General features: G+C 51.2%; 1 protein-coding gene across 1 annotated transcript; it reads right to left on the bottom strand.

The window, feature by feature from the left end:
- Positions 1–6692: 6692 nt before the first annotated feature.
- Positions 6693–10226, bottom strand: LOC132685242 (pulmonary surfactant-associated protein A-like). Its single transcript, XM_060642350.3, has 5 exons — positions 10103–10226; positions 9129–9323; positions 8726–8845; positions 7927–8004; positions 6693–7237 (listed from the first exon to the last, which is right to left on the bottom strand). The coding sequence occupies exons 1-5, from the start codon at positions 10104–10106 to the stop codon at positions 6861–6863; spliced, it is 774 nt and encodes a 257-aa protein (XP_060498333.3). The 5' UTR covers positions 10107–10226; the 3' UTR covers positions 6693–6860.
- Positions 10227–14572: the final 4346 nt, after the last annotated feature.

The following is a 14572-nucleotide window of genomic DNA, read 5'->3' as shown; positions in this document are numbered from 1 at the left end:
TGCCTGGAAGCAGAGAGAGTGCTGGATAAACAATTACAGATGAACGAGTCCTTCCGCATCACCTCCTCAAAGCAGCCTGCCCGACTGCTCTCCAGCCATGGCTCACGTCAGTGCCCACTTTCCCAGATACCTTCCTGGCTTGTCTCCCAGGGCGCATCCGAGGGCGCATCCCAGGGCGCATCCCAGGGCTGGGCACACAGGAAGAGTCCCCTGAGAGAGTCCCCTGGGAGGAGCAGAGACCCCGAGCAGGAGCAGGCACCAGACCAATCCACGGTTCCTCCGTGCCTGGGTTTCCAGTAGCGTCTTATCTCCCGAGCCTGATCAAGTGGCCTTTTTCAAGTCCCTGACCTGACCTTTGATTCCCGCCCTCCCCGCAAACTTACACTCACTCTTTGAAACACTTAGCCTTACCAAACAGCTCGAGAGGTTTGCTTTTTCCCTGGTGAGGAGTCGGGGCGGGGCCACTTCCTCTTGACTCTGCCTTGTGATTGCTGTTCTGGCTTCTCAAGGGTCTTCAGCTCTGTGTACTCAAGGTCACTATGCGCTGTGACTCCCAGATTCCTGGGGCCCATCGTACAGAAGACCCCTCTCAGGGCTGTGTTTCCTGGTGCCATTGACACAACTTTGAAGGGCCCCGAGCTCAGAGGACAAACACTTTTCAACCCATGCAGCAAATGGGCAGACCTCCCAGAAAGGTGGGAATTTAAAACCGAGAGAATTACATAAAACCAGAACCCTACATGCTCCAGACTGGAGGAAAGGTGGCTTGGGAAGTAGGGGAGAGAACACGACTGGAGGAGGGAGGGATGAGCAGAGGGACAATAAGAAAGCCTTAACTCCGGTGGGGAAGGTCTTCCCTTGAAGATGCATATTCTTACGTCTGTCCTCTTGTAGGTCTGTGTTTTAATGTATGCTATTATTATTATTCTGCTATGATGACGATGATGATTTTTTAAGGTTTATTTATTTTGGGGGGAACAGAATGAGTCGGGAGGGGCGGAGAGAGAGGTAGAGAGAGAATCCTAAGCAGAGCCCCACTCAAGGGCTCCAATCTCACAGCCTGAGCGGAAATCAAGAGTCGGACGCTTAACTGACTGAACCACCCAGGTGCCCCCATGATTATTATTGAATTTTGTTATTAAGGTCAAGATGAAACATGATTTTTCATCTTGAGTTTCAAGATGAGTTTCAGCTCATCACAACCTGGTGCACCATAGGGACGTGCATCCTGGGCACCTCAGGATTTTCTCAGTTGGAGATCAGGTAAGCTTGAGTTCATTTTGTGAAAATCACCCAACACAGCAGGAAATAAGCAGAAAGAAAGCTGCCTGGTACAACAAGCCTCAAAGCTAGTCCTCCAAGTATGGTTGACTCTGTGTTACAGATGAATTGATATTTTTCATTTTTTATTATTTTTAAGTTTTACTTATTTATTTTGAGAGAAAGAGCGAGCAAGGAAAGGACAGAGAGAGAAAGAGAGATTCCCAAGCAGGCTCTGCATTGTCGGCGCAGGGCCTGATGTGGGGCTTGAACCCAAGAACCATGAGATCATGACCTGACCTGAAATCAAGAGTCGGACGTTCAACTATCCGCACTACCCAGGTGCCCTGATGAATTGATATTTTTAAAAAGATGGTAAAGAAAGAAAAGAAAAGAAAAGAAGAGAAGAGAAGAGAAGAGAAGAGAAAAGAAAAGAAAGGAAGGAAGGAAAGGAAGGAAGGAAGGAAGGAAGGAAGGAAGGAGGAAGGAAGAGGGAGGAAGAGGAAGGAAAGAAGGAAGGAAGGAAGGAAGGAAGCAAGGAAGGAAGGAAGGAGAAAGAAAGATTTAAATAATGAAATGAATGAAGTAGAATAAAGAAATCACTCTGAAGCTAATAATACAATTTTTAAAAATGATTCTTTGCAAAAACACAATAAATAATCTTGGCAAATCTGACCATGGTAGTTTGGATCATTGTTCCTGCTATTTTACTTCTCCGTGTCATAGAATTCTATATCCATGCCCTTGGCCATGGTATTTTGCAGAGCCTCCACTGGGATATGTAGAGTCCCCTACATCCCAACCCCTGTGATATTTGGCTCGGCCGTGTGAGGGTGAGCAGACACAAAGGAGCGGTGCTTTAAATGCACGTGCAGGTTGAATCCGGCCTCTTCTTGGCTTTTCCAATCATGGGAAGAATATGTCCCCGCTACCACTAATATCAGAATAATTAGATGATGTGGAGCACACACAAACCCACCTGAAAGCCAGAAGTAACTATTAAAGTCCAGCCCTGCATCCCTGGTTAATAGCACAGTCTCTGGAATCTGACTTCCTGTATTCATGGCCCAAGTCCTCCTTGAACTGGCCGCATGACCTTTGGCAAAGCACTTTAACCTCTGTGTGCCCCAATATTCTTATTTGTAAGTTGGGGATAATAACAGCATCTCCATAGCAGGGTCGATGAGGATTACATGAGTTAACCCAAGTGTAGAATCTGGCACCAAGTAAGTGTGATGAGAGTATCGGCCACTAATTTGACCAAGTAAGGTGTATCCCAGGAATGGAAGGATGGTTCAATATCAAAAAACAAATCCATGTAACTAATTTAATATATAACAAGTTTGATTGAGAGTCTTAATGCAGATGTGCACAATCTGGAAGCTTGAAGCTCACCCTGTTCTCAAAACTAATACATGGTCTTACAATTTTTCATACTTTTTTTCCCCCAGATGCCGGCAATGCAAACTTTCTAGGGCTGATTTATTTTATTTTATTTTATTTTATTTTATTTTACTTTACTTTATTTATTTTATTTTATTTTATTTTGGGGGGGAGAGAGAGAGAGAGAGAGAGAGAGAGAGAGAGAGAGAGAATCCCAAGCAGGCTCCACACTCAGTGTGGAGCCCGATGTGGGGCTTGATCCCACGACTTGGGGATCATGACCTGAGCTGAAATCAAGAGTCAGATGCTCAACCAACTGAGCAACCTAGGTGCCCCTATAGGGCTGATTTAAGACCCAGTCCAAATGATGATCGGCCTCCAGTTTTGTCACTGGGATCTCCATTTCACCTGTGATTCATCACCATGCTGGCCAGAGGGTGTGGGCCAGGCTTGAGGCTGGGGTTTCTTGAAGCGAAGGGTGGGCAGTGGCCTTCTCTCTTGCTTCCCTGAGCAGGTAGGGGGTGGAGAGAATGATGGTGCCAAAGGTGGGCAATAGCCACTCGCGGGAGGAACCACATGTCAGTGGGGACACTGCTGCTTCTTAGCCCGCCCCTGACTGCTTGTTAGATCCCTTTGTATGACTGATTCCCAATGACAGTTCCTCTCAGAAGCTGGGTCTTCAAGAAAGGATTCTGTGAGAGCCTCCAGCTGTGTGCTCCCTACCCTTAACATCAGGTCAGTGGATATTTCACTTCAGAGGTTCTTGTTCTTCGTGTTCCCAGGGGCAACCTGCTCATAAGTAGAGTTTAAACCTGGCTTGCTTCCATGACACTGACATTCATACAGGCCCTGGGAAACCCTATCCAGGTGGTGGCAATCCACATTGCCCTGGAACACTCCTGCTCACGGGTCCGTTCTCCCCTCCACCTCCCCGTGCCCCAGCCGGGTCAGCACATCAGCGATTGTAGAACAGGAAAATTTCCCCCTTCGCATTCCAGGGAAGGCAAAGCAATTTGGGCATCCCTACTCGCTAAGATTAGGAGGCTAGGAGAGTCCCCTCCCCATGCCTATGGAAGGGATAGTTTCCACTATGGAAGTAGGTATGGCATCCAAGGTGGGTCGCCCTCCTTTCCCCTCTTTAGTCCTTCTTATACTGACCAAAAGGAGGAGAATCACCAAACCACCCATGGTGAGCCCTCTCAGGTTCCATGGTGCCATTCCTGGGATGTCTCTCCAACCTTAAATGGTGAGGCACGTAAAACCTCTTATTTTCATCTGTGGGCTCTAGATGCCAGTACCCAGGTGTGGGAAATGACTTAACCGCGATAAATGACTTTCAATGTTAACAGATTAAGTTAACACATGCTATTATTAATGGTTTTCCGTATACCCTTAGTGCCCCCAAAAGATATTTATCATTGAGCATCTTCAACAATGTATGGGGGCTCTTGGCCCATACAGAAGATTAAAATGATGTTTAAGACATATAAATATTATAAGGAACGGGCAGAATTTCTGTCATCTGTAACAACATTCATAGAATTTACAAAATATAAGGTAATTATATCAAAAATATTAAGGGCAAAATGAGAATCCAAAAAGATGTTTGTATATAAGATCAACAAAAAATCAATAGCTTCCTTATAAACCAGGGATACTTACTTTAAAGTGGTAAAAAATAATACAGTAACCATAGCAAATAAAACCATAAAGTAAATAAAAATAACACTAAGAAGAAAGGAGAAGAAAGACATCAATTGCCAGAGGCTTAGATTGTTCGTCTATAAAATAGCAACAATATGCTTCCCTTTTTTGCTTTTTTGAATTTTGGGGAAGCCCCAATAATTCGTATGCTGGGCCCTAAGCCCACGTGGTAGGGTGGCCCGATTAAAACTTAACATTTAAGAAAGATGAGAAATATTTCGACTCATTTCCACCTGGGCTGGTGGGGTTTGATCCACAGCTCTCTTTTGCCCAAGAAAAGATGCAGTGAGCGAGAGCATTTGAAGATGTAAAGGTAGGAGAAGGGGGGACCTTTCTGGAGATGGGGCACATACGTGTCTCCTGCCCCCTCAAGCAAGTAGAGACGCAGTCTGATTCCCACACATCCCTGGAGCACGGGGACTCGGTCCCTTTTCATGTAGACCTGAGGCTGAGGTGGCTCACAGAGGCTGGGACAGAGCCCCGAATGCCATCGTCTTTGGGCTATGGAAAACATCCAGGTGGCTAAGCGGAAAATGGAAGGCGTGATATTACCACCCACCAAGGGACCATGAGGACTTAGATCAGGCATTATCTTAACACCAGCCCTCAATGACGACGCCCATATGTTCTTCCAGGTGTTTTTTGTAGCTCACCATATGCTCGTACCATATGTGTGTACAACATACAGCTGCACCAGTTGGAAGCAGGTCACCTCTCCCATCCAACAAAGAAGGCATTTACCTGAGACCCCAACGGTCCATTTTTCAGCAAGTGGGGGCTTGGAACCAGAGTTCATTTGATTTACAAAAATACAGAAATGTGTTGTTTCTTTTTCTTTTTTTCTTTCTTTCTTTCTTTCTTTCTTTCTTTCTTTCTTTCTTTTCTTTCTTTCTCTCTCTCTCTTTCTTTCTTTCTTTCTTTCTTTTTTTTTTTTGAGAGAGAGAGAGGGCACAGGTGAGTGAGGGGCAGAGAGAGAGAAGGAAGGAGAGAGAGAGAAGCAGGGCTCACCTGAAATGGGGTTCATGTTCACCCAATTAAGGGCTCGAGCACACCCAGTGAGGGACTCTAAGTCACCAACCGTGGGATCATGACCCGAGCTGAAGTAAGATGCTTAATGACTGAGCCACCCAAGCACCCGGGAACGTGTTATTTCTTGAAACCAAAGCAATGAAAACTCACGTTAACGCAGTCATGATTTATTACACGGAAATCGCCTCTGTCCGGCAAGAGGTGACGTGGTTGTGAGCATAAACCTCAGGTCCAGGTAGATAGGTGTGAATCCAGCCTCTGCCACTTGCCCCAAGTAATAAAACTCAAAACACTTAACTTCTCTAAGTTTCAGTGTCCTTGTATAAAAATGGGGAAAATAAGGCTGGGCCTATGGTGTTGGGTAAAGATGAAATCATACTCCAAAAGGTGTATTAGAAGTGCTTGGCAAGTTTCTGGGTACCCAGACTCGGCACATACACTATTTACGTGCTCGATAAATAGCTCGTGGTGTGGATGGTGTGAGCAACTTACGGAGACCCAAAACGGTGTGGGGATATGTCCATCGGCAGGAAGGAGCTTGGATTATGTCTGGGGTCAGGGATGAGATCTTCCCTAGTGATGTAAACTGGCTGCTTTTAGGTCAGGGAGTTGAGCAGGCAACCCAAGACTCAAGGAAGTGGATAATCCGTGCCAATCGTCAGGGTTAGGTTGGCCTCCACCACGCTGGGACACCACCTTGCCCTCTGACCTCACGGAGACAGAGACCGGATAATCCCAAATGGGTCCTTAGCTCCCGCATTTGGAATTCCCCAGAATTCCACCTGTCTCTATCATTATGCTTGACCAGAACTGCTAAATCTTGATGGGGCTGGGCAGGTGGTAGTCTGCAGAGTTAAGAGTAGGGGAAGCCAGGAAGCAGCCACCTTCTGTGTGATTTTGGAGGGAACTTCCATCCCGGGGCCTCACTGTTGCCATCTAGAAATGAAGGGACTTGGGGCGCCTGGATGGCGCAGTCGGTTAAGCGTCCGACTTCAGCCAGGTCACGATCTCGCGGTCCGTGAGTTCGAGCCCCGCGTCAGGCTCTGGGCTGATGGCTCGGAGCCTGGAGCCTGTTTCCGATTCTGTGTCTCCCTCTCTCTCTGCCCCTCCCCTGTTCATGCTCTGTCTCTCTCTGTCCCAAAAATAAAAATAAAAAAACGTTGAAAAAAAAAAATTATTTAGAAATGAAGGGACTGGACAAGAAGAGGAAGAAGGAAGTCTCTGTCTCTTCCAAAGGGCAAAGTTAGGAGCGGGGCCCAGAATGCATTACCGGGAAGGGCTCAGGGGGAGTGTCAGACTGATTCATGATGTGGGTGGGGATTCAGGGCCTGTCGGGGGAGTGGAGTGGCTAAGCATGCCTCCCGCCCTAACAGCCACAAATACAATTTTGTTGAAAAGGAGCATCTCAGAGATCAGGTGCATCTTCAGGATGGAGGCCGAAAGGCAAGGCAGGGCCCTATCTATCCTGTGGCCTGGGCGCCCGCTCAAAACTCACAGATGGCCAGGCGGTACTGCAGGCAGTTTTTGTTATTCCACTGCCCGTCTGTGTACATCTCCACGCACTTCTCTTTGCCCCCACTGCTGGGCTCCCCTGGGTACCAGTTGGTGTAATTCACGGGGGCCCCATCCAGGTAGCAGAAGTCTCCAGGGCTGGGGCCCTCCTCCAGGCCCAGGTAGGCGTAAGTGTTGTGCTTCCTCACGATGCTGGCGATGGCTTCGTTCTCTTCTGGGCTCGTCGGGACAGCAATGCGGCCACCTGCTCTGGCACATGACTCTCTAATGACATCAAAATTAACCGACTGCCCATTGGTGGAGAAGACCTTTTCTCCCACTACCAGCATGGACTCCTGCAAACTTAGGACTGGAGCAGAAGAACCGAGTCAGGCCACAGACCACTCTAGATCTAAGTCCCTTCCCTCACTCGGGCTCTCGGCTTTCACACCCTCTCTGCCTCTCCTCCCTCTACCAACCCTAGTCTTCCCAAATTCCCCTCCATGCTCTCGTCATCCCATTCATTTGTTCACCCATTTAACACCTACTTATTTTCCACCCATTTAACAACTGCATTTTCCTGGGGCTCGACAGAAAGCAACATAGGCAGAGACCTTGCACTCCCCTGACATAGGGAACTGATCTGTGTCTACCTCTGGCTTTCTGAGTCATTCAAAGACATCAGGAAAGGGAAAGTTTCATTCTTTTCCCCCAAGACCTGTCTGTCAAGTCTCTAGGGTCTGGGGGCACCTGGGTGGTTCATTCTGTTAAGCGTCCAGCTCTTGATTTTGGCTCAGGTCATGATCTCACAGTTCGTGGGATCGAGCCCCGAGTTGGGCTCTGCACTGACAACATGGAGCCTGCTTGGGATTCTCTCTCTCTCCCTCTCTCTCTCTCTGCCTCTTCCTTGATTGCTCATGCATCCTCTCTCTGTCCCTCTCTCTCTCAAAATAAATAAATAAACTTAAAAAAAGGCTCTAGGTTCTGGAGCCTGATGCTGGGCAGCAGAGGAACTTATGGGAGACCCTCTGTGCTAGAGGCCCTGGGGAGCCCCCTTACCTCCCATGGCCTGCTGGATCTGATGTCTCAAGTCACGGAGTGTGGTTTGGAGCTCCTCATCTAGAGAAGCTGGAAGCCCTGTGAAGAGATTCCCACCCAAGATGAGGGCGAGCCAACAAACACCCCCCCCCCCACTAGCTGCCAAGCAGGCATGCTGCCAGCTGCAAGCCTGGCATTCTGCCCTTTGCTTGTCCGTCCCCACCACTCAGGCCCTGGAGTATGTGTCCACACGCGCTGCATCCTTTGACGCAGCCCTGCACCTGCTGGACCCCTCCCTGCGCGTCTTTCCTGCCTGTCCTTTAATGGCTCTGTCTGCCCACTCCTATGGATTTTTCCGGTTTGGACGCAAGCTCCCTTCCCTCACCCTCCACCAAAAGCAAACCTGGCTCTTTCTGCAGCCTCCTGATTGACCTTGGTCACCGCTCTGAGCTTTGGAGTTCCGCTCTGTGTGGGGGGCTCCCATTCACCTCATCTGCCTGGACCCCACCTAGCTCCCTACACCTTTCACAATGCCCCCCAGTGCCTCAGCCCTAGGAAGTGCCTTCCCTGCCTCCCATGCTGTCCCCACCCCACCCCTGACACCCTGCCCATCCCGATGTGTGGAGCACCCTCGGCACCCACAGTCCCTCCCTGTGGCGCACTACTTAGGCATCTCCGGCTCCTCTCCCCGGCCTCATCTTCTCTCACTTAGGTTGAGCGCCATGACTTTCGGGGACCTCCACGGTTCTGTCTGATCCCCATCATCCCGCATGTAGCTGGTCACGTGGGCGCGGTGCCCGTGTGGATGCGGCCCGCTCACCTGGAGGGCCTCTCTCGCCAGGCTCCCCCTGTACTCCACGCTCTCCAGCGACGCCAGGGGCTCCCGTCAGCCCATTAGGCCCGGAGTAGGCTGGTGTTCCTCCAGGCGGGCCCATCGGGCCTGGAAAGAGAAGGGGACACTGATCTGTCATATCCACCACCCACAGCTGGGCTGGGGCTGATGTGAAGTGACCTCCCTTATCAGCCGAGCTGACTCACCTGTCACCTCATGGGCACTCTGAGGGTAGACTCTCCAGGGCTGCTCTAGTCTAAGGCCCCCCAGGGACCGCCCGCCGCGCCCACCATCCGGCCGACCGTTGGACCAGCCCAGAGCCCTGGACGGGTGGGCCTCCTGAAGGCAGGTCACTGTCCCTCGGCTGAGGCTCGGGCCTCTCACTCAGTACCTGGAGGCCCAGGGTCTCCTTTGATGCCGTCTCTCCCATCTCTGCCCGGCAGGCCGTGGGATCCAGGAGTGCCCGGGATGCCAGGATTTCCGATACAGACCTCCTTCACCTTGTACTCCGTGCCGGAAGCCATCAGCAAGGCCAGAGTAAGGACCAAAGAGGACAGCAACATGGCTTCTGTTGCAGTGGTTCCTCCTGCGGAAAGAAAGGGCCACCGGCCCATCTGAAGCATCTGCAAAGGTTTCCCCCTTGCTGGGCTTTGTCAAGATTCAGGCACAGGGCCAGGCCCGAGGGCTCGGGCAGGTACAGACAGGACTTTGAGAAAGACCCCAACTATCCTTGGAAACCCCCGGCCTCCTCTGCAGTCTCATGCCTCACCTCTCGGGCTGGAGGCCGTGTGGCACCTGGGCTGGTGGGGAGGGCCTGGGCTGTCAGGGGGCCTGGCTTCTAATGCAATCTCTGGTCATACCTCGCTGTGTGACCGCAGGAACTCGTGTCACCTGTCCTGACTTCTGCTAAAACTTCTGCGCCCTGGAGACAATCCTGACCTGTCCCTCTCAGGCTTTGGGGTTCACTCCCTCTGTTCCTATACTCTCAGCTACCCTCTTGCGGGGTCTCAGGGGCCATGTTCCTGAGGATAAACAATAGATGACCAGTGTCGATGATAGGACATCCCACCCACCCCCCACCCCTGCTGCTGGGGAGTCCCCTTCTCCTTGGCAGGCTGTCCTCTCCTTCACTGGCAGGGAGTTTCCAGGGACAGTGGATCTGGCCGAGGAGCATGGCGGAGTATAAGGATATTCTCAAGCCCATCTTCCTGCATCCATAGTTATGATTCTGGGAACACCTCCCCGTGGTGCATGCGGAGGCCCCCTTCTTCCCAGGCTGACCCTTAGTTGTGTTTGTGATTGCTGGGCTGGCTCTCATGGCCTGTAACCCGTGCACTGGGTAAGACAGGATGGGGCTAAACTTACCCATCCAACAGAGCCCACGGGGATCTCTGCCTTCAGGTCAGAGTGGAGAGGTGGGCAGCACCATTTATATGGATGCAGGCTACCAGGCTTCCTCTCCACCCCAGAGAGGCTCCTGTCACAAGGGCCTCTATTTGGGGAAGGGCCAGTCAGGAAGCGGCCATCTTGTTTACACAGCAACATTCCCTCTCAGGGCACTCAGGCTGGAGGGGCACTTAGAAAACCGGCTAAAGAGAAACTCCAGGCCCGTAAGCAGGGAAATGTCTCATGGGGTGGGACTCTGACTTCCCCAGCAGTGAAAGGGGAGAACACTTACATAGGCACCGGCGGGGGCACGCAGCAAAGGGAGCCTTCTCCCTCCTGGGCCTCGGCCCCGTCCTGGCTGGTGACACATTCGTAGAACCACCACCACCATCCCCCAGATGCCCACCAGCAGGAGACGACATACCAGGGTTGTACTCTGTTCCCAGGGGAGCGAAGACCTACGGGAATGTCTCCATGTGACTCCTTCCGGGGGCCATTCCGGTTCCAGAGCCTCTTCAGCTCTTGGGAGGGGGCCATTTGGTTCCAGGCAGTACAGAGGCCATGGCTTAAGAAGAGGGTGGTCAGGTGGAACTAGGACAAAGTGTATGTCATGGGACATGCCTCACCACCGAGCGGCCCATACACATCCCCTACTCCCCACCCCAGCCTCACAGCTCCTGCTTCTGGAGCCCGTGGCTAAGTCAGTGGGCACATGGATCGGAGTCGCAGGAAAACCCTTTCCATGTTCCCCTTTCCTCTGTCCTGGCAGGCTCAGCTGTGGGGAGGCAGGGCCGTGCCTGGAAGTCACAGGAGAGCAGCAGTTTCTGGTTTTGGCCACGGGTGATGTCTGGTAAGCTGCAATGGAGATTAAGTGACAGAGGAGCATATGAAGCCGTAAGTGACGAGATCCCCGATTCAAGGCACCCGATCAGCAGGGAATCTCTACCTGTAGGGGTGCTAACAATGGGAGCCAAGGCAAGAAAAAATCACCGTGCTTTCTTGTAAGCGGTTTGAGAAATCTCGGGGTCTTTGGGAAGAGTGCGAGAACAGCCAGAGCTCCCCCGGAGCCCTGCGGCTGCCTGCTGTGCGGTCCCACCGTGGGTGCCGTGCTGGCTGGCGGGATGGGGGAGCTGGAGCCAGCACAGGGCTGGGTAGGGGAAAACAGTTCCGTCGGGAGGACCTCAACGCGGTTTGGGTGAGGGACGACTGTTCTGCAGGTGAAGGAACAGGGACAGGGGTCTTGTTGGGTAGAAATAGAAGGACTTGGGGGAGGCAGCGGGGCTGTCCAGGGCCACGTCGGGGAGGGTGGGGATTTACAAGTCAGACGCACCTGCGTTGCAGTTTGGGCCAGCCACGTATCATCCATGTGGCCTTGGTCATGTTATATAACTTTATCCACGTGGCCTTGGTCGTGTTATATAACTCTTTGAGCCTTGATTTGCTTTCTTAAATTATTATTTTGTCGCAATAGCAAGCTTACAGAAAAACTGCAGGCACAGTACTATTTTTTTTTTTTTTTTCCTGAGCCCATGAGACCAGGTTGCCAACAGGACACTCCGTCATCCCGGTCTTTAATTTGTCTTTCACACGGACAGGTTTGCCTCTACAACCTCGATGTAGTCATCAAGGTCAAGAAATCCACACGGATGCAAATACTGTTTTTAAAATATTTAAATATTATTTCATCCTTTAAGTCATTTGTGCCGCTTGATGCCGATATTTTAAAATGTGGCATCCGAAAGTCTCATAAAATGATCCGTCGTTACCTCATTCTTCGTCTCATTACCTGGGCCCTGACCCTTCCCCTTCTGCAACTTTCTGACAGAGAATGCTCCAAGTTCCCCAAACTGGAGGTGCTTTTCCTGTGTCTCTTTGATCATGATTTCTCTCCTGTCTGGAGCGTTCTGAATGCCTTTCTGCCACAAAAAAAGAGAGAGAGGCAGAGAGAGAGAAGAAGGGAGGAAGGGAGGAAGGGAGGGAGGGAGGGAGGAAGGGAGAGAGGGAGAGAGGGAGGAAGGGAAGAAGGGAGGAAGGGAGGGAAGAAAGGAGGGAGGGAGGGAAGAAGGGAGGGAGGGAGGGAAGGAGGGAAGAAGGGAGGAAGGGAGGGAGGAAGGGAGGGAGGGAGGGAAGAAGGGAGGAAGGGAGGGAGGGAGGGAGGAAGGGAGAGAGGGAGAGAGGGAAGAAGGGAGGGAGGAAGGGAAGAAGGGAGGAAGGGAGGAAGGGAGGGAGGAAGGGAGGGAGGGAAGAAAGGAGGAAGGGAGGGAGGGAGGGAGGGAGGAAAGGAGGGAGGGAGGGAGGAAGGGAGAGAGGGAGAGAGGGAAGAAGGGAGGGAGGAAGGGAAGAAGGGAGGAAGGGAGGAAGGGGGGGAGGAAGGGAGGGAGGGAGGGAGGAAGGGAGGGAGGGAGGGAGGGAGGAAGGGAAGAAGGGAGGGAGGGAGGGAGGGAGGGAGGAAGGGAAGAAGGGAGGGAGGGAGGGAGGAATGGAAGAAGGGAGGAAGGGAGGGAGGAAGGGAGGGAGGGAAGAAGGGAGGGAGGGAAGAAGGGAGGGAGGGAGTAAGGGAGGGAGGAAGGGAGGAAGGGAGGGAGGGAGGGAGGGAAGAAGGGAGGCAGGGAGGAAGGGAGGGAGGGAGGGAGGGAAGAAGGAAAAGAAAAATTAACACTGATACCATAACTCCACGTAACCTTCAGGCCCTGCACAAAATTTGCCAAATGCCCCCCAGTAGTGTCCTTTATGGCAAAAGCTTCCAGTTTGAGATTGCGTGTTCCATTGAGTATTCATGTCTCATCTCCTGAAATCTGAAACAGTGCCAAAGTCTTTCCTTCACTTCCAGGACCTTGACACTTTTTGGTGATAACAGGTTAGTTGAGGATGTCTCTCGGTTTCTGTTTTTCTGATGTATTGCCTCAGGATTAGAGTCAGGTCCTGCAACACCGGCAGGAACATCCGAAAACGATGCTGTGTTCTAGCCAGTGCCCCGGTTTCAACTCAGCTCAGTAACGACGACGTCACTCGGATCATGTGGTTAAGACGGTGTGGGCCAGACTTTCCTCCCATACCGTTAGCTCTGTCTGTCTTTTGCACTAATACCCCTTCTGTGGAAACTACTCCAGTACTGCATAAAGATCCCACTTCTCCTCAAACTTGCCCTTTTTATTTCACGTATGTATTCATCTCAGCGTGGATTCATGCTTGAGGCACACCAAACACAGGCCAGACGGAGGAGGATGGGGCAGCTGTCACCTCAGGATACAGGTGATGGGGGGTGCGTTATCCGTAGAGAATTTAAAAACATGATTTACAGAGAATGTGCCAGCACGTTGCTAATAATGAGGTCATCACCCAAACTGTCCTCCCCCTTAAAACACATTTGTTTCTCTTGGTTCTGAGCCCTGTTCCGGGACACCCTCTTTGTGAGGACACTCTCTTCACCCTGCCGGGGCCTGGCGGCCCATACGAAGCCACCTTCACTCCACCCTGTCCTCCCCGTGACAGGACACCTTCCCGTGCGGTCATCTCCTCACTCACCGTGGTTGGAGCCAGAAAGCGAACACTTCCGGAAGGATGGGCCAACCCTTGAGGTCTGGGTGAGCACTTCCAGGCAGATGTGACACCTCTACTGAATTACTGCTCAGGAAACTCCTCACCACCCCGTCCTCTCCCGCTGCCTGGGTTCTAGTTGAGTAAGGAGTCCGTAGGGCTGCCTGGAGCCAGCTATCATTTTGGATCATCCATCCCTAAAGCTCTCTGAGATGTACAGAAGTAAATCCTCACTTGAGAATTCCTTCAGCTGAGGCTGAAGGAGGTTTTGTGAATTTTCTAGGTCTGTTTTTTTTTTTTTTTTTTTTAATGTTTTACTTATTTTTGAGAGAGAGAGAGAGAGACAGCATGAGTGGAGGAGGAGCAGAGAGATTGGGAGACAGAGGATCCAAAGGCAGGCTCTGCACTGACAGCAGAGAGTCTGATGCAGGGTTTGAACTCAAGGGGAACCATCATAAGGTGACCTGAGCCAAAGTCGGATGCTTACTTACTGAGCCACCCAGGCGCCCCCTAGCAGTCAGTTTGGATCATCACAAAAAGTCTCTGAGATCTACAGGAAGTAAATCCTCACTTGAGAATTAAGTCAGCTGAGGCTGAAGGAGGTTTCCTGAATTTCCTGGGGCACCCGCGCAGCGTTATTTATTACCCACCTCTCTTTTCATCCATTTTAAATCCTCTGCCATAATATTCTCACAGTCAGGGGGATGGGCTTATGTTGCTTGTACCTACAGACAAAGAGATCGAGAAGCTAATTTACTAGCTAACCATATAGTCAAGGTCTAATCTCAGGAATCCAGGGGATAGCTCGACAACATGAAGGAAAAGAGAATTCAGGCTATTGTTTCCCGAGATCGTCAACACATCACACACACACACACACACACACACACACACATTGGTGCCTTGGCAATA

This window comes from Panthera onca, chromosome D2 (genome assembly GCF_046562875.1).
Source record: "Panthera onca isolate mPanOnc1 chromosome D2, mPanOnc1 haplotype 2, whole genome shotgun sequence".
Classification (NCBI taxonomy): Eukaryota; Metazoa; Chordata; class Mammalia; order Carnivora; family Felidae; genus Panthera; species Panthera onca.
The sequence above is the reverse complement of the archived record's forward strand: the minus strand, read 5'-3'. Positions and strand labels throughout refer to the sequence as shown.